The following is a 22,546-nucleotide window of genomic DNA, read 5'->3' as shown; positions in this document are numbered from 1 at the left end:
TCATGAGTCCCTTAGGAGTGAAATGGTGAGGACTCTTGAGTGTGGTACAGTGGTTGTGAGCCAGTGTTGGAGCTGAACTGAGATCCTGACCCCTGCTCTGTCACACACACTGATTGTAGGACACCCTGGGCAAGCCAGCTGGCCTTTCTGGTTCAGCCTCTCCTGTAAAATAACCTCCCAGCAGTATCTTGATAGAAGATGCCTTATAAATAAAGGACTTAGATTGGTGCTTGGCACAGAGAAGTTCTGGATACATAGTTATGATCTTGTCATTATATGAGCTTGGAAGCCTGAGACATGGATTTTGGAACTGCTACCTCACTATGTGACCTTGGGCTTCCAGTGCCCTTTCTTGTCACTGTGATTCAGGGTCTCTTTCAGTTCTGGCATTCTGTGAGTGAGTGTGTGTGCCTCGCATAGGGTGAGGGTAGGATGGAGTAGGTTGGGAGGGCAAGGAGGTGCCCCAGAGAGAAGGCAGTAGGAAGCTTTCTCTGCCCGAGGCTTGTAGAAAAACCACTGTGGACACAGTAATCACCTTGGGGCCCAGGAAGCTCCCTGGACCTATTAAATCTAGCTGGAGGTAGACCCAGCTATCAGTGAATTCTAGACTTCCCTGGTGATTTCAAAGGGCAGGCAGGTTTGGGAATGAGTGGTGTAAGATAAAGTCCTCTTGGATCTCTCTCCTCAGGTTCTCTCCCTAACCTCTAACCCTTAAATAATAGACAGGGGTAGGGTGACCTATCATCCCCATTTGCCTGGAACTAAGGGGCTTTCAGGACTCTGGACTTACAGTGGTCAAACTGAGCAAACTCTAGGCACACTGGACTGAGTTGTTCCCTTTAGCTGGTGAAAACTTTCTAAACTGCTGATCTGATTATGGACCTTCTTCGAGGCCTTGGGTGGTCACCTATTGCCCCAGGGCCCTGCCTGGTCTGACCCCAATTGGCTCTGTCCCCTGCAGACACAGTGGCCATGGCAGGCTTGGCCTTCACCTGTCTTGAGCACTCCAACCTCAACCCCAATCGGAAACACCAGATCACCCGGGCCATTGAGAACATACGAGAGAAGATCCTAAAGGCCCAGACCCCTGAGGGCTACTTTGGAAATGTCTACAGCACCCCTCTGGCACTACAGGTAGGAAGGAGAGCTTGGGGCCATAGCCCACCCTGGTGTTTGGTGGGAGGTGGCCTGGTCAGAGGCTGGAAGACCTGCCCCCTCCATGCCAGCTGACCCACCTCACCTCCTCCTTCTCTTCCCCGTTCTGTCACCAGTTACTGATGAAGTCCTCCATGCCTGGGGTGGAGCTGGGCACAGCGTGCCTTAAGGCAAGGGCTGCTCTTTTGGCCAGTGTGCAGGATGGGGCCTTCCAGAACGCTCTCATGATTTCCCAGCTGCTGCCTGTCCTGAATGGCAAGAGCTATGTGGATCTCATCTCCCCAGACTGTGAGGCACCAAGAGGTAGCTAGGCCTTTCAGGGGAGCCCTGTTCTTTTCAGTCTGCAGGGCCCTTCCTGAAGTCTGCATGTGTCAGGGAAGGGAAGTTGCTTAGTCCTGATTTGCTGAGTCAACGGGGGTTTGGGGGTGCACGTGGGACATACTGTCAGCTAAGATGCAGTCACAGTTTCTAGAAAGCCACAGTATGAGGAGAGAGCTACCAAATAGAGAGCTCTGGGTGGGCCATGAATCTGCAGCCCCTTGCATGATGCCCGATATAGAAATGTTTGAATGAATGAATGGGAGAGACACATTTTGGGTAGCTCTGATACATCGTAATGAGTTCCAATTAGCAGCTTGAATCAGGGCTTCATCTGGGAGACGGACTTGAGTTGGAGAGTGGGATCTGCTAGTGGAAGAAGAAGGTAGCAAGGGCAGAGGAGAGAGGAGGCAGCAAGAACAGGCACCGAGGTGGAAAAGACTGAAATTTTGGGGAAGGTCTTACTAGAGAGTAGGGTCTGAGAGAATGAGCTGGGCTTACAGGCAGGAGAATGAAGAGGGGAGACCTTCGGAGGTAACAGGGGAGTCATATGAATAAATGCATGTTCTAGAAAGAGCCCTCTGGGGTGCTATGTGGGAAGAGGGATACTGGAGGCAGAAAAACCAGTGAGGGGCCCAACTTTGGGCAGCTGGGGAACTGGGGGGCTAAGGGACAGGGGAGGCTGGGATGGCAGCTGGAGGTGCTGGCTGAGATGGGACCAAGGGGCAGGAAGAGGTTCTGACGAGCCACAGTGTCTTCGAGGGAAGAAAGGAACACCAACACCTGGCTCCTTGCCCTCACACCAGCTGCCCCTTCCTCTCTCCCTGACATAGTCATGTTGGAACCAGTTGTGGAGACCCCTTCACCGCCCCAAGAGGTCATCCGTGTCGTGCTGAAGGTCCCCAGTGTCTCGCCACCATACATAAACTCCATCTCTGTCCCTGCTGGGTCCTCGTTGGAAGATGTCCTTAAGAAGGCCCAGAAGCTCAGAGGATTCATGTGAGACCCCCACCTCCCAGCCCTCACCCCCTCCTGACCCCACATCCCTGAAACAGAACTTGGATGGGACGAGTATGGAAGAGAAGGCTCCCTCAAGAGAGGTGCCGGCCCAGGCTCTGCTTCCACCTTCTCCAACCCTGATAGCTCACGCTGTAGTGGAAACAGACAGCCATGGGCCAGCGTTGTTCTATAGCTATGAAAACATGCTCTGGAGGCAGAGCACCTACACTGGAATCCCAGCTCCACCACTCCCCAGCTACAGGCCCAGAACCCGTTATTTCCAATGAGCCATTGAAGACACCAGCTGTACCCTGCTCCTCACGGGGCCCATGCAAAGAGTCCAGGAATTAGTGCACAAAGAAGACATGGAACATGCTTATTATATATGCAGGGTCCCACACTTAGTAAGCTCAATACATGTTAGCTTGCATAAGAATAAGAATTTTTATTATCAGATGGGCTTGGTCTACTCCCTGTGATGAGTTACCTACTAAGCCCACCTCAGTTCTCTTCCTGGTAGCCTGCAGCTCATACAGCAATACTGCTGGGAGCCAACACAGTCCCAGACGGCCACACACACCGAGCACCTTTGGCAGGCCACAGTCCAGCAGGCATTGAGATTACCCAGAACCTGCTGGCCTTCCTGTCTGTAAAATGTCATCAAAATGAAAATAAATAAATAAATAAATAAAAGAACTTAACGTTTTAATTCAGAATTCCAAAGCCTCTGAGAAGACATCAGGGATATTAATCAGAGAAGCAATTCTGTTAGTGGAAGTAGGTGTCTGAACTGGGTGCAGAGGCCAGGCAGGAAGGCCATGTCTGACGGCACATGAATGCATGGCGGGGAAGCTGGACTGCAGAGAGATTCCTGAAAGAAAGAGAGGAGAGAGAGAGAAACAGAGAGACGTGCTCCAAGCAGCCACATGGACCCATAGAGTTAGGGAATGACAGGGCAATGGGGACTGCTCCATGACACCCCCTCAAATAACACTTTCCCTTTGACTAAGTCACCATGAGTGGTTTTCTGTTTCTTAAAACTGTAAAAACCCTCCTTCTCTAAGACAGAAACGTTGATAAGCCTTTTGGGGAGAGGAAGAACATGGCCTATGGATTTAAGAGGATCCCTTTGGCAGCAGCATCCACATGGTCTGGAGAAACACAGAGTTGGAGACCAGGAGCTCAGGGTGGGGGTGGTGTGAATAAGGAGTCTCTTGGTTGCAAAGGTCAGAAATCTAACTCCAACTCTCTCTGGTAACGGGGAGCATGGGGTGTGTAGAATCAGAGAGAAGACTGAGCAATCTTGCCACAAGAAGAGGGGAGTGCCACTGAGTCATAAAATTTCCAGAACCAGAGACCCAATGCCACCACCAGGTGTCTCCATCTCGCATGTTCCTGCTTTTATCTGCATGCTGGCTTCACCCTCTCTCATTGGGCATTGGCATCTTATATATGGGGCTGGCATCTTCTGACCGTCACCCCTGCAACATCAGCTCCCAGAGAGGGGGCAGCTGCTGAGTTGTTAATATAATAGGTGTCCCTTCCTGTAGGCCATGGTCCTGGTCAATGCAGAGGGGGTGAAGTCCCCTGGGTGGGCAGTGTCAGGGGGCTGCAGAGGAGGCATGGAGGTGAGGCCTATGGCCTGGGAAGGACTCTGGCCCTAAGGGAGAGGCCAGGACTTTCTTGGTGGGGGCAGTTCTGCTCCTGCTGTTGGGTCAGTGGAAGCAAAAGTCACTTCTCCCTCTCTTTGTCCCTTTGGTAGGTATGGAACGCAGAACACCTTGTCAGGCCCCTTCCTGACCTCTGTGATGGGAAAAGAAGCTGGGGAACGTGAGTTCTGGCAGCTCCTCCGAGCCCCTGACACCCCACTGCTACAGGGTAGGTCTGGTGGCCAGCTACCTCTGGACATTTCCCCCATCCAGCCTTGTTGCAGTGAGGCCAGCACACCTCAGCTTTCCTCTGAATCTTTCTGGGCCTCAACCTCAGATAATCACTGATGCTCAAGGTTGCTTGTATGTTATTTAACTGAATGCTTAAGAATTTTTATGTAAGTTACTGTGGCAACTCTAGGAAATCAGGCAAAAAAGAAGAAAGTTAAAATCACCTATAATTTGCTACCCGGAAATAACTTCTTTTAACTATTGATATATTTTCTTTTCCTTTCTTTTTTCTTTTTTTTTGTTTTTGTTTTTGCTTTTTATTTCTTGTTTTTAACTGTTGGTGTATTTTTTCTACCTAATTTTTTAAATACATAAGTTTATTTTTTCATAAAAATGGAGCCATGCTCTGTAGCAATACTGTCCAACAGAAGTAAAATGCAAGGCACACATGTAATTCTAAATTTTCTAGTTGGTGACACTAATATTAATAATGTATCTTATTTAACCAAATATATCCAAAATATTATCATTCCAAGTTATAATCAATGTAAAATTATTAGTGACATTTTGCATGCTTTTTCTGTGCTAAGATTTCAAACACTATAGCTGCATGGCTAGTGCTAGCATACTGCATGGCAGAGCCCTGTATATTGTTTTGCAACTTATTTTTTTTAATTTTTGTTCTTTTTTTAAAACATTTTATTTGTTTGTTTGTTTGTTTATTTTAAAGTAAGCTCTGTGCCCAGTGTGGGACTCGAACTCATGACCCTGAGATCAAGAGTCACATGTTCTACCAACTGAGCCACCCAGGCGCCCCTTTTTTCATTCTTAATGTATTGTAGACATGTTTCTGTGTTGCTGTATGTAGATTTCCCCCTTCCTTTGTAATAGCCCCGTAGAATATATCACTCACGAGGATGCTTTGAGCTGCAAGTAACAGGAAACACGATGCAAACTAGCTTCCACTGTATGACGTCCATTGGGTTGTTGTGACCCAAGTCCAGAGTGTCTTGGACTGAGGACTTCAGGGCTGGTGTAACCTGGTCTCCAGCCCTGCTCCCCTGTGATTCCATACTTCTTTCTCTGTTGGCTTCCACACCCTTCTTATGTCTTCCCAGAGCTGCTCCTTTTTAGAACTTTGTTTGCCCCCAGCAGACAAAGGTGGAATTGGGACACAGGCACATTCCTGGACCCATCCCTGTTGCTAGGAGCTGGTTCAGGTTCTGCACTCACCATTGGCTGGAGAGCAAGGATTGCCACACACCTGGTTTAGGCCAGTCAGGGCCTGCCCTGGCACTGGGTGCTGCGGTGGGGCATGGAGTGAGATGGATAGGCTGCAGCTTCTTGATTTCTGCTAGATATTTGGGGTGTCTCCAGTTTTAACTCTTACACCTCAAGCTGTCATGAGCATCCTTGTGCATCAGCCCCCAGTCACCAGGCAGACTCTTAAGGGTCATCTGTCCCTGCTCTTGCTACCTGGAGCTTCTGTTGGGCACCTGTCATGTGCCAGGAATTGAGCTAAGTGCTTTCCAGAATGTGGGACTTTCTGAAGGAGTCCAAGAAAAAGCATTCTCTTTCTCTGCCTGGCTTCTGAGAAGATTGAGTAATAAAACAAAGACGTGGCATATGGAGACCCCAGATCTGGCCTCTAATTACTGAGGCTGGGCTGTGGGGAAGGAAGGGGGTGGCGCAGGGAGGGTAGCCTGGGACAACTCAATCATGAGGCAGATGTGGGCCATGTGTCCTCTATCTCTCACCCCCTAGCCCTCCAGTCCAGCGTGAACCCCCTCTCATGGGGAAAAAGGAATACCTGGTTGTTGATACCATTATTGTCCCCATTTCAGAGATGGGAAAACTAGCACTCACAGAGGTTAAATAACTTGCTCAAAGTCATACCGCTGATGAGTGAAGAGCTGGGGCTTGAACCCAGGTATCATGCTGGAACCTGGTTTGTCTCTAGTGATCAGAGGCTGGCCCTGAAGGAGACTTCACTCACGGTCTTGGTTCTTCCTTCAGACCACACTGAGCAAGTCCCTCTTCCCATTGGCCCCACAGGGGACTATGAAGACAGTGACCCTGCCCACCAGGTGTTGTCAAGGGGTCTCTGGCTCCTTTCACCCTGTGTTAGTTATCCAGAATGCTGTCCTGTATACCCCCCTGGGGGGGCTCCCCCACCTTAAAATAAGCCTGTGGGCCTTAGGGACCCGAGGTTACAGCTAATTTCAGTTTCCAGACTGGCTCTGGATAGTTCCCACTTTCCCACCACCAAGCCCTGAGTGGATCTTATAGACCCTGGCCTCAGGGTGCTTGTCCATAAGAAGAGGTTGGGGATAGGATTCTCTTCCCTGTTAACCCCCCTGCTCAATCTGTTTCTGCAGGTATTGCTGAATACACCCCCAAGGATGGAGAAACCATTGAGCTGAGGCTGGCTACCTGGTAGCTTCTGCGCTCACTCACCCCAGCAGCCTTGCCCACTCTCTGGGCTTCCGCCTTCCCTCCAGACATCGCTGTAACAGCCCAACCCTGCTGCTACCTCATGTGCACTTGGATAGGGTCCCCTGGATCATTCCAGCTACCACCCTTGTGAAGGTCCTAAGCTATCATCCACCCTGGATCAGTTAACCAAGCGCTTTCCCTGGGAGGGCTCTCTGCTCCAGTCTGGCCCAGTCTGGCCACACAGGCATCCTTTGAAGGCCATGCATGGTCTGTAGGGTATAAAGCATCTCCGACTCCTCAACACAAGGAGGAGAAGTCACCGGCTACTGGTGCTATGAGGACTGCCCCTCTGGGATTGAAGCCCTGCAAGGAGACCTCTATGGCCCAGGGGCTACAGCCCTGATCTCAGCTCTCAACTCCACCTTCATGGTGGTGGCCCCCGTGCTTGCTGTGGCATAGTAGCTGGTGGGGGCTCCGCAGAGACGCTCAAACCCTGCCTATGAAATGATTAAAGTGTTTGTGCACCTGCCCCAGCGTCCTGATGCCTCAAGTTGGCGAATGAGTGCCGGGGGCTGGAACACAGAAGGAAGAGGTACCTGCAGGGGAGCAAAGGAAGGTGGGTGAGCCTTCTCCTGGGTGCTGGGGGAGTGATGCAGGCCGTAGCAAAGGTGATTGCTGTTTAGGGAGCATGTACTTGCTAGACACTTTCTTGCATGACTCTGAGGTTGTGGATATTCTCTGCCTTACAGTTAAGGAAATTGGTACTCAAAGAGGACATGTGACTCACCCACAATGTCAGGCAGGGGACGGCCTTAGGAGACAGACCTGGCCTGGGGTGGCCTCCTGGCTCTTCCACTCAAACACTGAAAGTTGGGGGTTCCCATGGTTGTTATGACTATATGGCAGAACCCAAAGGCAACCTGAGGCCCAGGACCCTAGAGCTTGGGCTGTCGCTTCTGCTTTGCCCAACACACAGTCAGGGTACCACCCTAGGCCCCAGCAACCAGGCCCCAGAACCTTGCCTGTTAGTGGGAGGGCCCTGAACACCGAGCTGACCTCGGGAACCTCAGGAAGTGGGGTTCAGGCCAAGGAGGCACCCCACATGCCCCACCTCACCGAGGTTAGGAAGGGGGCTTGTCTCAGAGGGGCTTTCTGAGCTACAGTGCTACAAAGTTATCAAACCTGCATATTACATATATGCCTCTTCCTAGGGCTCCAGTTTCAAATATTTAGCATCTGGATTGGAAGGGGAAGTAGGCGATTTAAAAATTCTTATATTGAGGGGCGCCTGGGTGGCTCAGTCGGTTAAGCGTCTGACTTCAGCTCAGGTCACGATCTCGCGGTTTGTGAGTTCGAGCCCCGCGTCGGGCTCTGGACTGATGGCTCAGAGCCTGGAGCCTGCTTCCGATTCTGTGTCTCCCTCTCTCTCTGCCCCTCCCCCATTCATGCTCTGTCTCTCTCTGTCTCAAAAATAAATAAAACGTTAAAAAATTTTTTTTTAAATAAATAAATAAATAAAATAAAAAATAAAAATTCTTATATTGAAACAAATGTCAAAGTACCAGAAAGCCAAATGAAGATATGCAGCCTGCTTTGAAGGTGAAATGTATGTGCCCAGAACCCCAGAGTGCTTGTTCCCTTGCCCCACCTTAGTCACCATCAGGAGCACTTCTCAGAGGCTTCAAAACCTGCTCTGTGCTCCTTGGTTTTACAATCCTGACAAAGAAGGGTGGAGACTCAGAGAGGCCTGAGGCTTGCCTTAGGTCACATAGCCTGGAGGTGTCAGAGCCATTGATGCCAGCCCTCGGGCACTTGCCACTGTACCACCCTGCTGCCTCCTCACCAGCTGGCAGTGGCAGGTCTCAGGCCAGGCTAGGGAGAGCCCCCTGCACGGGCTTTCAAGGGCATATGTACTAGGTGTGATCTGCCCCTTCCAAAGGGATTATTGTAGTCAAGGATGTGTTTGGCTCTGAGGAGCAGGGACTACTCAGTCCTGCTCAAATCAAAGGCTATTTGCTGAAAAAGCCCAGCTCACCAACTCAGGGGCAGCCAAGGGTGGTAGAGAAACAGAAGTTGGGGCTCAAGGTTCCTTTAGCTCTGCTAATGCTCCCTACTCTCTGTATCTTCCCCCTCGGTCAGCTTCTTCTGAATGTGGCCCCAGCAGTGACTTTGTCACTTTCCAGTTCAATTTCCCAGCCCCCTCTCATTTTCTCAGCCCATGTCCCATAGCCTGGAGAGGGGTCTGCCCAGCCCAGCCCACCTGTGGATTCTGGGCTAGGTGTCTAGTCTGGCACAATCTGCTGGTCCCCTGAGAAGGGGTGTGTGTGAGAGCACAATCATGTCTGGTGCAGGGCCCCACCATAAGAGATAAACAGAGGCCCTCCCTGGGGATTGGGGACCAGGTTTGTATTTAGCCTTAACTTAGATCTGTAGACCTCCAGACAAACCACTTCCCCTCTTTCACAGCTATGCGATGGTGCCTGGGTTTACATAGCATGTTCATGCTTATCAGCTCATCATGTTGCAGGATTTTTTACCACAATACCCAGGATTCGTTGTCTCACTGCTTTGAAGAATGAAGAGGTGAACACAAAATGAACAGCCGGCAAAAGTTTATTAGAATATAAGATTAGAAAGGAAGAAGAATAGGAAAGCTCTCTTTACAGAGAAGAGACATTCAGAAGTGAACGCCCGAGGACTATAAGGCAAGGGTCCCTGTTTTATAAGGTTCTGGTCAGCCCTCCCCCTTCCTTTCCCCCTTGTTCCTTCCCAAGTTCTACCCTTTTTGGCTTGATAGTCCTAGGTGCTGGGTTGTCCATTCCTGATTGGTGGTGAGGGATGGTCAATGGCCATACTTAGGTCTTTTGTCAAATTCCAGAAGGGAAACCTGAGGTGGAGTAGCTGGGGCCTGTTACACTCTTAAGAGGAACCTGGACACTCCCAGCATTGTTCCAAAATAGGTGTTTTTCCCCACACAGGGACCTCAGGCCCTAATCTTTTCCTCTCTGCCTACTGAATCCTGTCTTCTATCATAATCATATCACAGATGGGGAAACTGAGGTCCTAGCAGTGATTTATCTAGGGACATGCAGTGACCAGAGGAGAGGTCTATCCCACAGCCTCTGTAGCACAGTTGCTAGAAATGGGTTCTCCTGCCCCTGGTGCCACCCAGAGTCCCTCTCTGAATTACCTGCTTCCCATAGTACCCTGAGCCCCCATGGGCAGAACTTGGATCTAAAGGATTTGGGAGTCTGTGGGCAAGGAGAGGCTGCTCTGGGCTTTTGGGTGGACCCCAGGGATATGGAAGGAGCCCCCTGCTCCCATTTTTGCACAAGGAAATATTCTATAGAGAATCTTGCTGCCTACAAGTCAAGGCAGGTTAAAAAACTGGGGCTCTGGACCCAGGCAAAACTAATCTGAATGCCCCCACCAGCACTCAGGCTGCACAACCCCTGCTTTGGGCTGTGCTCTCAGCTGCTGCCTCGCCTCCCACCACAACATGGGCAGCTCTCTCTATCCTGCCATGGCCCACTCAGGCCTTATCTTGACTAATCTTCATTACTCATAGCCCATCCCTTACCAGGCAGGGCAGGTAGGAGGTGAGCTGCTTTGTGGCGGTCTTGGAGGAGTTGTAAACACTGTTTACCACTCCCTGGGAGCTCAGCTCTGAGAAGGTCAGGGTATTTACTATCTTTAAAATCATTATTATTATTTTTTTAATTAAAGGAAACTTACTGGAAAACTGACAGAATCTCAAAAAGAATATAACTCTTAGGCGGCACTGATTCCTCTTCTTCAGGAAATATGGAAGGAGGGAGGTTACCCCCTTGGCTGGCTCAGTTTCTCTCCCACAACCCTTCCTAGAGAAACCCTGTCCAAATACTCCCTTATTTTAGTCCTTGACCTAGAAATCCCTTACCCTACAATTTGGGCTATTAAGCAGCTATTTGCAGGCTCCAGCAGGCATCAGAATCACCAGAGGCAAGTGTAAAAATGCAGATTCCTGGGCTCACCAGAAACCGTATGATTCAGCAGCCCTCCAGTGAAGCTGGGGACAAGCGTCGGGGGAGGAGACGGTACTAATCCTTGCCCCGTGATTGTGATGGGACTTGGGGGACGCTTGCTGTCATCCCGCGGTCTGACCACGGCGGGGCGCCGCGGACCGAGCTAAGTGGTTCCCCTTTGAGATCTTGTTCCTCAGAACAGGCTGCGGTCATCAGGACTTGCTTGTCAGACAGCAGGCCAAGGTTGAGCCGTGTTCCAGTGGGCAGGAGCTTCCGCAGGAAAGGAAGCCGGACGTCAGGAAAGAGGCTCACAGTTGGCAGTGGGCACCTACCTGCTCCAGACATTCATTCCACCTCGGTTCTTGGCGCACACTTCAGAGCTCAGAGTCGAGCCTGGAATCCGAAACAGCTTGTTCTGTTCTGGGGTGCGTTGTTTACCCAACTCTGAGCTCAGAGAGCATCCGTTGTTCAGATGGGAAAACGGAGACCGAAACAGGGGCAAGGGCTTAGTGGCTGCTGCTCTGGCTCCCAGCCCACCCAGGGCTCTTTGTCCTGTTAGGAGGCAGAGGGTGGACCCCAGAAAGTCCAGCTATGAGTCGGCTCTGAGTGCCCAGGGGACGGGACAGGGGCTGTTGGCTAGGGATAGATGCTGGCTGGCACCCCGCTTCCACAAATGTCGGTGGCCTTGGTGATTCAGTTTCCTTGCGCCTGCCTAGAAGGGGCCGGCCCTGGGCTGGGAGAGGGAGGAGGTGCTGAGAGTAGGGAGGGGCTATGGAGGGGCCTAAGGGGCCCGGTGGTCCAACTCATCTGGATGCCGAGGTCCCACGGAGTAACTGTAGCCAGAGATCGTGTGGCCCCGAGACTGGTCCTGGAATGGGGGTTCCTGGGTGGGGGTCCTTGAAGGTGCAGTCTCCTGTGAGGCTGGGGGATTTTATTGAGATCCCTCAGAAAGGCACCCTGTTGTCCCCGCCTCGTGTTGGTCTCTATGGGGGCTTGCCTTGGCGCTGGGTGTGAAGCGGTCTGATCCCGCACTGGTGGGAGGAGTAAGGAACAGGCAGCCTGAACACTCCAGCTGGGGGGCTCGGCTGAGGGGAGGACTTCTTGGAGGATGGAGGAGGGGCTGTGAGCAGGCGGCGTGGGGGCGGAGCGAGACCGCCCACCCGGCTCCGGGGGCGGTGCCTGGCCAGGGGCGGTGCTGGGGGCTCCCCCCAACTTTCCGGGTGGGGCGCGGGCGGCGGCGGTGGAGGCGGGGTCTAGAGCGCGGGGCCTCGCCCGCCGCGCCGGCTCGGGCTGAAGCCTGGCGGGAGGTGCTGCCGGAGCCGGAGCCGGAGCCGCAGCCGCAGCCCGAGCCACCGGGAGCCGGAGCCGCCAGGAGCTGGAGCCGGAGCCGGGGCTAAAATACAGGCCTTGCCGCAGCCTAACCGAGCCGAGCTCGTCGCCTGGCACCAGTCTGAGCGCGGGCCGGTGTGTCAGCCAGCCGCAGGGCCTGGGCGCACTGGCGGAGGGAGCGAGCCGCGACCACCGGACACCACCGGGAGCGTGTGCCCGGATCGCCCCTGCCAGGCCTGGGCCCGGCCTGAACAAGCATTAGGTCGCGGGGTCTGGACCAAAGAGAAAAAGGAACGAGGGTTCCATCTAATTGTGGAGTGGGCTTAAAAGCGGGAAGAAGAGTGGAGACTTCACCTAGGACTGAGCAGAGGTGCCTGCAGCTTACTAGGCCAGGCTGGAGCACCAGAGAGCCTGGCATCCCAGCAGCTACGACCTGGGTTCTGTCCTGCCCGAGCCAGGAATACAGCATAGCTCCTGGACCTTGGCTGGCACAGGCCTGGCACAAGAAGCAGTGCCTTAACCTGTCTGAGACTGGGCCCAGGACCCGAGGAACTTGGGATCAGGCCTGGCCCAGAGTGGGACTCTCTGGTGGCCCAGAGCTGGTCACTGGGGAGCTGTCCTTCTGCCCCAGACCCACTGGTACGGATGTGTCGCTGCCCACTGGAGCACCATGACGGCAGGATGACCTCAGCGGAGGCAGTGGCAGTGGCCAGTGGTGCTCGGGTGGCTGGGTCCCCCGAGTGGCCCCCCGACACTCCCCAGGCCCTTGGTCGGCCTGGCCGGGTCAGGGTGGCAGTGGCAGCGCTGGTGTGGCTGCTGGCAGGAGCCAGCATGTCGAGCCTCAACAAGTGGATCTTCACTGTGCATGGCTTCGGGCGGCCCCTCCTGCTCTCAGCGCTGCACATGCTGGCAGCAGCATTGGCATGCCGCTGGGGGGCACAGCGCCCCATGCCCAGCCGCACCCGCCGCCAAGTGCTGCTGCTTAGCTTCACCTTCGGCACCTCGATGGCCTGTGGCAACGTGGGCCTGAGCGCTGTGCCCCTAGACCTGGCACAACTGGCCACCACTACTACACCACTGATCACACTGGCCCTGTCAGCGCTGCTGCTCGGCCGTCGCCACCACCCGCTACAATTTGCTGCCATGGGCCCACTCTGCCTGGGGGCTGCCTGCAGCTTGGCTGGTGAGCTCCGGACACCTCCTGCTGGCTGTGGCTTCCTGTTGGCTGCTACCTGCCTCCGTGGCCTCAAGTCCATTCAGCAGAGTGAGTGGTTGAGGAGGTGGGGACTGGGGTGGTTGTGTGGCCTGGGTCATCCTGGGAGGGGCATGGCTGTTATCCCATTTTCCAGATGAAGAAACTGAGGTTCATGACTTTGGAAGAGGCAGAAACTGAGACTCAGAAAGGGCCAACAGCTCAGTGAATTCCAGGCCCCAAACTTAGGCTCTAGACCCCAACCGATATTTAATAATAGTTGCCGTTGATCTGTGTCTCGTGTTTTTCCAAGCCCTTTATCTCTTTGGATCTCCATACTGCCCTGATTAAGGAAGGCACAATATTGTTCCCACTGACAGGTAGAGAGACTTGTCCTGGGTCATGTGGCCAGTGAGCAGCAGAGACAAGATCTGAACCCAGGCAGTCAGACTCCATGCTGTCCAAGTGATGTGGTATAAGGCTGTGGACCCAGAGGGGAATCTGATAGTGGGGACCTGGGAGAGAGAAAGAGGGCAAGACCTTGAGCCGGGATCTGGGAGGTGAGGTGATATTTAGTGGGAGCTGCAGTGTAACAGGCCCCATGCTGGGTGTTGACCTTGAATTGTCATGGCAACCACCACCTTCATCCCTGTTTTATAGCCCATGGAACTGAGACCTAGAGGTGCCCCGGGTCACCTCACCTCTGAGGAAAGGAGCCAGGGGGCTCTGGGAGAAGGTGAAGTGGAGGCTCCAGGCCTAGACCCTGCCAAAATCACTGTGTCTGATGGTGGAAGATGCCTTCCTGTGGCTTATCAAGGGGCATCCAAGTCACAGTCCTCACTCTCTCTCTTCCTCAACTGAAGGGAGAGGCTGGGGAAGGCAAGGTGCCCATTTGGGGTAGGAGGCCTGGGTTCTAGCCACACCCTTGTTCATACTTGTTGGTCAGCCTTCAGCAGATCTGGGTCTTATCTGGGCCTCAGTCTCCTTATCTGTTCAGTGGAGGAGGGTTGGAGTTGTTGGGAGTCCCAGGGGTCTCTTGCTCTCTCTCCCTTCCAGCTCTGAGATCTGTGACCCAAGCCTGGGAGAAGGAAGAGGGGGCTCCAAGGGTGCTAGGCTGGGGTTTGGGGCAGCCTGAAGGCAAGAGAAAGTTGAAGTTAGAGCTCAGCCCCTGCCCTGGCATCTTCAGAGCCAACACTCAGAGGCCTTGTCCCCATACTGGGCCCTGAGGCATGGCCAAAGCTCAGTTCTATTTTTGCCCTCCCAGTTACATGAGAGCTGGTGACTAAGCTCGGGCCTGAGCTCTGGGCAGGAGTCGCAATGGGAAACCTGACCTCTTGCCCCCCCACCTTACCTGGGAAGGCCCCAACTTCCAGGCCCATGCCATGCCTGCTGAGGCCAGTGCTTCTCGCCCAGGCCACAGGCACACGGGCATGGAACAGCAGGTGCCTGGCATTGGGCTGCTTCTTGGTTGCTTCCAGCCTTCTCTCTCAAGTGTCAACTGCCTGGCCCTCAAGGTGGCTTGGTTGGGTGCTTCCTCCAGGCTCCCACAGCATCTTCTACTTCCCCTATCGCAACTCTGAATGTCCTGTATTGTAGCCACTTGGTTACCTGTCTGTGTCCCCCCAGACAGGAGCTCTGAGTGGGCATGGACTGGTTTTGGGCATCTCCTTGTCCCCAACACCTGGCCTGAGGCCTGGAACAGGGCAAGTACTCCTTAGGTGGTGGTGTTATTAATGGCTCTGACAGAATAATTGGCAGGCTGGTTAGGCTACATGGCCTAGAGTGTTAAGGAGGGCGCTTGGGAGGCTGGAGGCCTCACCAACAGAGGTGGGATGGGGAGAAACAGACTGGAGCCAGGAAATGAGTTGGGTTTTGGACAAGAGGAGGTGTCTACTTCCAGGGGTTCCAGATTCAGACTAGAGTGTAAATGACAGATATCAGCTCCTTTCCTGAGAGCAGACTCCATGGCAGTAGGCATGAAAGTCCAGGAAGAGGAGCATCCAGGCAGCCACAGGCAGGGCCAGTAGCTTCCTTCCGACCTGGGCCAGTTGCAGGCCCAGGGGGTCTACACTCACAAAAAGACTGGAAAGTGGGGGGGGGGCAGCTTGCTGAACTTGCTTTTAGCTGTACCCACCTGCATCAGAGAGCAACCTGACCTGATCCCTGCCTGAGCTCTCCGGCTGGTGGGGAGATGCACTCAGAAACAGAGATTACTATGGCAAGAGAAAAGTTCTAGAGCCAAGGTGGGCACAGGTGTGGTCAGGGGCGGTTTCTTCCTCCTGGGGAGACCAGGGGAGGCTACCTGGGGGAGGAGGCATGCAATGATGATAAAAATAAGATCATAGTAGTAGTGAACACTTGCTGAGCCCTCACTATGTGCCCCCACTGTGCCCAACTCTATGCAGGAGGGCATTCTGGGAGTGGGAAGCAGACCTTGCCAGGGCACAGGTGTCAGCCAGCAGGAGCTGTGTGGCGGATCATGACAGCTGTCATAGTGAGCAGTTGCTGCTGGGCACCAGTCCCTAAGCTCAGCATCTCACACACTCCAGTGAGGGGGCTGTTGTCACCTTCCCCAGGCACACATGAGGAGACGAGACACAGAGTGACTTGTGTGATGTCACACAGCAAGTGAAGGAACAAAAATGGGATAAGCCAGCAGGCAGTGGAACAGAGGGTCTAGAGGACATGTTTGTCTGAATGTGGCAGAAGCCTGGGTGTGTTCAGATGCTGAAACAAAAATGCCTTTAGAGAAGGAGAGGTTGAGATAGAGGGTTTGGTGGAGCTAACAGGGGAGAGGTCATTAAGGAGGCAGGATGAGAGGCTGGCATTTGGGGGGGCTTGGGTCGGGTGAGTGGCCTGTGGTGGAGGATCATTGCTTTTTCCCCTGGGCTGCAGGGAAGGGAGGCAGAGGGCTGGGAGGGATGTAGAATAGGCACAAGGGGCTGGGGATGGTGGGGGGAGGTTAGGACTTTCCTCCCTGGCTGCCTCACAGGGGTGAAGTTCACCTGAAACCCTAAACACCTTCCAACGATTGGACCTTAAATGTACAAGCCACACACTTCTTGTAATGGTGCTAAATTTGGAGTGAATGAGCAGGAGACATTTCAATTATCTGTTCATTTCTAGAAACGCTGGAGGAACTGTTGCCTAGAGAACAAAGCCAAAACATCAAAATGAAATCGAGAGAGAGAAATACAGTTTTCCTCTTCTAGCCTATGAGTAAGCACCCCTTGTAGCTCTTTGGAAAGCGTGTGTCAGAAAATGCACAGAGGCTCCAAGAGCCCTGGGAGGGGGGCCTCCATCGATTACTCATCTCTCTCCACTAAAACTTGGAGGAGGCCCCAAAACATCATTGCCCGTGCAAATACTATCATTTCACCGAAGCAGTGTCTGACTTTGGTGATGGGCACTGCTTCCTTTGCGAACCAGCTGGGCAATAACACATATGTGCACACACACACACACACACGCAGGCAGACAATCACACGTATGCAAGCTGGTAGGATCCTCTCCTTCTCTGCAAAACTAAAAGGTTTCCTCTTAGGCCTGGATTCATCTTGACAAGCCTTAGTGATCAGTTATAAACAGTGAGTGACAGCCAAGCGCAAACAATGACTTTCTTGTTGTTCTTAGTCATCCCAGGGGTCATAAGTGAATGAAGCAATGAATGAACCCACCATTTGACTCAAACAATTCATTATTGTAACACTTTTTTTTTTTTTTTTTTTTTTTGGCTAGTCAGTGGCGGAGCTGGGACCTTCTACTCGTCTGTCCCTGCTTTGGTGGTGGGAGCTGCGGTGTGGGGTAGTGGGTGTGGTAAGGACTAAGGCCAAGAAAGGTGGGTCGGTGTCCCTTGGCATAGGACCTTCTGAGCAGGTTAAGAACCTTGGATATTTTTCTCCAGGGCCTGTGGAGCCCCTGAAGATTTTTTTTAGAGCCATGCTTCATGTTTATTGATCATATCTTTTTACATTTACTGAGCATTTACCTTACAAAGGCTTTATAAATGTTATCTATTTTAATCTTTACAACAATGCTGCGTATTAGGTGTGGTTATCACCGAACTTTGCAGGTGATACAGAGGTTAAGTACGAGGTCACAGCTGGTAAGGAGTGGATACAGGTCACAACCCAGGTGGTGTGACTGGGTTCTTGTCCGTCATGTTAGGGAGCAGGAGCCACTGATTCTGCCCGAGGGATTGAGGCAGGCTTCCAGAGTGATGGGCCCCGGAGGCCATGCCGGATTAGACAAGTGGGGGTTGTCTGCCTCCTGTTGCTGATGGCTGCTGTCCTGGTTGCAGGTGCCCTGCTGCAGGAGGAGAGGCTGGACGCGGTGACCCTGCTGTACGCCACCTCGCTGCCCAGCTTCTGCCTGCTGGCGGGCGCGGCCCTGGTGCTGGAGGCTGGTGTGGCACCGCCGCCCGCTCCCACCAACTCCCACCTCTGGGCCTGCATCCTGATCAGCTGCCTCCTGTCCGTGCTCTACAACTTGGCCAGCTTCTCCCTGCTGGCTCTCACCTCTGCCCTCACCGTCCATGTCCTGGGCAACCTCACTGTCGTGGGCAACCTCATCCTGTCCCGGCTCCTGTTTGGCAGCCGCCTCAGCGCCCTCAGCTATGTGGGCATTGCACTCACCCTTTCAGGAATGTTCCTTTACCACAATTGCGAGTTCGTGGCCTCCTGGGCTGCCCGCCGTGGCCTCTGGCGGAGGGACCAGACTGGCAAGGGTCTATGACATCTAGGGGAATATGTGGGCTCCTGGAACAGCCCCACCCTGAATCCAACCTCGGCCAGTGGCCATGGGAAAAGTGGAGAGCAGGCAGCTACTGGGGCCATGGGAGAGAGAAGGGCCTTCTGGAAAGGCCACCTTGGAAACTGGCATGGGGATTCCCAGACACCCACCTCCTGTCCCTGCCTGCCTCTCGTCACAGACCTCACTCACCACTGGATGGTGGGTCCAGACCTGGCACAGTCACTGTGCTTGTCGGACTGATTATTATGATTAGCATCAACTACTACTCCAAAAATTTGGAAAACCTCACCACGTTCTGATGACGACGATGATGATACTTGGCGATTGCACAATCCTTCCTCCAGGAAGTGGGGGAGGCAGCTAGGGGGCCCAGGGAAGGGCTTCTTTGTTGCTGGGATCCCCTGGGGATTGGGGTCATCTATGCCAATTCCAGGCAGCTGCTGTAGCCTCACCCCTGGGCCCCCCAATTTTGGGTCTTCCATCCTTAAATAAACTATTTTTGCTTGTATACCTGTGTCATTGCTCAGGGTTACAGCCAAGGAAATACAGGGAGAGCTCTGGGCCTGCTGGCGACCGCCACCCACCCAGAAACGGGGACATCCTTCCTTACCCGTCATAGCCTGTCTGGGTCCCCAACCTAGCCCCCTTCTCTAAAGTCCCTCCACTGGCCAGGCCACCATTGCTCATATTCTGGATGGTGGCAGTAGCTTCCTCCCTGCTCTGCTCTGGCCCCTCCACTCCACCTTACACGTAGCCCCAGAGGGATCTTTCTAAAACACACACCTTCTGGGACTCTATACTGCTTCTGGGACAAAGTCAGAACTTCCTGCCCCAGACCATAAGATCCCCGGGGTCTGGCCCCTGTGGCCTCACCAGGCTCCTGTCTCACTTTTCCTCTCCTTGGGCTCTACCTTCCATCCTCGCTGACTTCCTTCAGGCACCTGGCCTGGGAAGGACAGACACAGGGTTTCCTGGCCCTGGCCTCCACCCGGCTGGCCTTGTGGAGGGGAAGTGGGCCCAGGCTGAGTCACTCACTACCCACCCTGCCTGTGACTCAGAGATGCCACTGGCCCAGCCCTGTCCCTGTGCAGCCTGGGCATTTCCAGCCTCCACTCTGAGGCTTGGCCAGAGAGGACAGATTAGATATCTTTGGTTCGGCAGAACCTCACTGGTACCCAGGACCCTTCCCCCATTCAAGGGAGCCCACAGCCATAGCAAGATCCTCCCTGTAGCACCCTTGCCCTGGCTCCTGGGTCCCCATGGAATGCTTGGCTGAAGAGTGAGCCTATCCCACCCCCATCCCCAAACCCAGCAGATCAAAGCCAGCCCTTGGTGGTTGTGGGGATAGGGCAGGGGGGAATTGGAGTTGTGCTTGGCGGGGGGCTGGCTTGTCACCAGACTCAGGACCACCCTGCATTGAGGAGATTCCCTCAAGGTCATGTTTAAAGCACACCCCTCCCCCCCCCCCCCCCCCCATCAGAAAACCCTTTCTCACAGTGTGATCTGTTTTGGTCTCTCTTGGCATCACAGAGTCATTTCATTAGGAGTGGGCAGTGAGGATTGCTACAATAATTGGTAGGAAAGGCTTAGTGGGGGTGATCCCCACCAAGGGCCCCTGCCCCTCTAGGCTCTGCTTCTTACTAGATGATTGCCCCGGGCAAGTCACTCTGCCTCTCCACGCCTCAATGTCTGTACCCAGGAGAACAGATGTCCCCTTCCTTGGGAAACTCTTTCCTAACCGCACCGCTGCCCTGCCCCATGCCAAGCTGAGTGAGAGCCACAGCTAAAGGTCAGCCCAGCTCCCTGTACTTCAGGCGGGGCGTTGAGCACATCCCACTCTTAGAACTAGTTTATCACCTCTCTTCTCCACCAGGAGGGGCTCTGGGAGGGCCAAGACAGCTGTCCTGCTCATGGCTGTCTCCCCAGTACCAATACCTGGCATGGATAGAGTAGGTGGAAGAGAATACTAGGGGTCAGACTTGGGTTCAAACCCCAGCCCTGGTGTGTCTAAGCTGTGTGACCCGGGAAAAAGGCCTTCGCCTGTGCCTCTGTGTGTTAAGTGGGGGCAGCAGTAGAACCCAACCCTGTCTAGCTCCAGGAGGCTGCAGTGGGCTAATGTGTAGGAAGTGCTTAGCAATAGTGCCTGAAACTTAATAGGCCTTAAGAAATGTTAGCAGACTAACTCACACAGACACTTCACAGTTCCTTCCCAAGGCTTTTCACACTAGCCATCCCCCTCCCACCCAGCCTTCCACTGCACACTGAGAGCCCCCAGAGAGTGCTTTTGGAGCACAGCGGGGTGGATGCCCTAGCTCCCGCCCCTTTGCCCTGCTTTGGAGGAAGCCAGGGAAGCTGGGTCTGTGCTGGGCATCCTGCCATTGTGGATTCAGAACAAAGCTGCTGCCTTGTCTTAGCCCCAGCTGCCAGGAGGCCCCTCCCGGCCTCCCCAGGGGGCCCTTGGATTGTCATTCCAGGGGCCAGCGCAAACAAGGACTCTTCTCGCTCCCTGCTCTGCTCCAGAATCAGCTCTGGGATGCCAGAAACTCCACCATCTCACTGCTCCTGCTCAGTTGCCAATACGTCCTGGAAATAACACAAAATGTGATGGAGAGCCATGAGAGGTTTTGAGCAGGCAAGAGCCATGATGTTCAATAAGCATTTCCTGATAATGGCCCTTTAGTACAGTCTGGATCCTATGTGGAGGGGAAATTGACAGGAGGTAGAAAGACCAGGGAAGAGGTATTGTAGTGGTTCAGATGACAATGGGAACAGTGTTTTGGGCACAGCACAGAGTACCATAAATTGTATAGGTTTGGGGTAACAAATTATCTCTAGACATTATGGCTTAAAGCAGCACATATGAATTATTTCGCAGTTTCTGTGCATCAGGTATTTGGGAGTGGCTTAGTGGAATAATTCTGGATATCGGCCAGGGCTGTGGTCATATGCAAGTTTGGCTGGGGCTGGAGGGTCCACTTCCAAGATGGGTCATTCACATGGCTGCAGGAGTCCTCAGTTCCTTGCCACATGGGCCTCTCCACAAGGCATCTTGAGTGTCCTCATGACATGGTAGTTGGTTTCCATCAGAGTGAGTGATAAAGAGAGCAAAAAGCCACAATGGCCTTCTTGACTCAATCTCAAAAGTCACACTCATTTCTCTAATATCTTCATTTATTATTTAATTCTAATACTGTTATTTCTCTGCTAGCTTAGGTCAACTCCATTCAGTATGGGCCCTCCCACCTTGACTACCATTAGGGCATGAATGCCAAGAGTAGAGGATCTTTGAGGTCATCTCAGGCTGGCTACCACACTAGTGAATGTTGGCTGAGTGAGTGATTGAGGAGGACACAGCTTGGGGCCATGGGGAATTAGTCTGGGAGCCTCCTGCTCCAGGTGGATCTTGTCAACCATATCTCCGCATCCTCCCTGATAAAATACTATATGATCCTGCCCACCATGGTCACTTGGCAAATGTTTGCTCAATGAGGGCTGGAGGCTGCTTTCTCTGCTCCCCACTTGCAGACTCCTTGGTCTATTTGAAGCCCTAGATGCTCTGATATCTCCAAGCCCCCTCCCTCTGATTTCTTCCAGTTATATGAGGCCAGATCTGCTCCCAGTGCCTGATGGAACCTTCCAGTATCTAGACCTCCTACTGCCTGCTCCTGACAGCCACAATCCTCATGTGACCCTCCTTCCTTCTCTAAGCACTGCCAAGCATCCCAACTGGGTAGATTCTGGCCCAGCACCACCTGCTGCCTGGACTAGGCCATTTCTCTCTGTACATAAACTTTCTTTGGTGGAAGAACACTTGTCCCTGCATACTATGCTGAAGTCAGATAGCAAATGAAAGCTGAGTGGCCTTAGATGAACCAGGAAACCTCTTACCCCTGAGGCATTGCTGCTAAATTTCCCAGGAACCCTGTTTGAAAACCACAGACCTAATTCAGTCCTTGTCAAACATATGAGGAAACTAAAGCCCAAAGAGGAGGAAGAACCAAGATGATTATCTTAGTCTGTTCCGGCTGCTATAACAAAATTCCACAGGCTCCAAAACTGTAAGAAATAAACAGAAATTTCTTACAGTTTTGGAGACTGGAGGTCTGAGACCTGGGTGCCAGCATGGTCGGTGAGGGGCCTCTTCTGGGTCACTTTGTTGTATCCTTACAAGGCAGATGGGGCTAGCTGGCTCTCTAGGGCCTCTTTTATAAGGGCACTAATCTCATTTATGATGGGTACACTCTCATGACCCCAACACCTCCCAAAGACCCTGCCTCCTAATACCATCATCTTGGGCATTAAACTTTCAACATATGAATTGAGTGGGGGGTGCGGACACAAATATTTAGACCATAGCAAAAATCTTATGCAAAGAATGAACAGCAGGGCTAGGATTTCACCTCCTAAGTTTTTGGATTCTGCCATATCCTGCTCCCCACTGTGCTCTGAGAACAGAGCCAGGGTGTGAAGTTATGGAGGTA

The 22,546-nt window shown here is 53.0% G+C and overlaps 2 protein-coding genes across 4 annotated transcripts in view; both read left to right on the top strand.

Annotated features, from left to right (window-relative positions):
- Nucleotides 1-7,317, top strand: part of TCN2 (transcobalamin 2) — a 41,992-nt gene extending 34,675 nt beyond the window's left edge. For all 3 annotated transcript variants that reach the window (XM_045458329.1, XM_045458330.1, XM_045458331.1), the window contains exons 7-11: nucleotides 962-1,134; nucleotides 1,272-1,458; nucleotides 2,307-2,472; nucleotides 4,235-4,350; nucleotides 6,731-7,317. In XM_045458329.1, the coding sequence (XP_045314285.1) occupies nucleotides 962-1,134; nucleotides 1,272-1,458; nucleotides 2,307-2,472; nucleotides 4,235-4,350; nucleotides 6,731-6,792 (704 nt within the window). In that variant the 3' untranslated portion in view covers nucleotides 6,793-7,317. The remainder of the gene's footprint in view (nucleotides 1-961; nucleotides 1,135-1,271; nucleotides 1,459-2,306; nucleotides 2,473-4,234; nucleotides 4,351-6,730) is intronic.
- A 1,020-nt stretch (nucleotides 7,318-8,337) lies between these two features.
- Nucleotides 8,338-18,573, top strand: SLC35E4 (solute carrier family 35 member E4). The gene is made up of 2 exons (XM_045458332.1): nucleotides 8,338-13,385; nucleotides 17,614-18,573. Exons 1-2 carry the CDS (start codon nucleotides 12,767-12,769, stop codon nucleotides 18,045-18,047), a joined length of 1,053 nt encoding a protein of 350 aa, XP_045314288.1. The 5' UTR covers nucleotides 8,338-12,766; the 3' UTR covers nucleotides 18,048-18,573.
- Nucleotides 18,574-22,546: the final 3,973 nt, after the last annotated feature.

Source organism: Leopardus geoffroyi, chromosome D3 (assembly GCF_018350155.1).
Source record: "Leopardus geoffroyi isolate Oge1 chromosome D3, O.geoffroyi_Oge1_pat1.0, whole genome shotgun sequence".
NCBI classification, from domain to species: Eukaryota; Metazoa; Chordata; class Mammalia; order Carnivora; family Felidae; genus Leopardus; species Leopardus geoffroyi.
Note: the sequence above shows the minus strand (reverse complement) of the source record. Positions and strands in the feature narration are given on the sequence as shown.

Coding starts and splice junctions, on each gene's coding strand:
- SLC35E4 (XM_045458332.1), top strand. CDS start 12,767: ATGTGTCGCTGCCCACTGGAGCACCATGACGGCAGGATGACCTCAGCG. Junction 13,386..17,613: donor CCTCAAGTCCATTCAGCAGA/GTGAGTGGTTGA, acceptor TCCTGGTTGCAG/GTGCCCTGCTGCAGGAGGAG.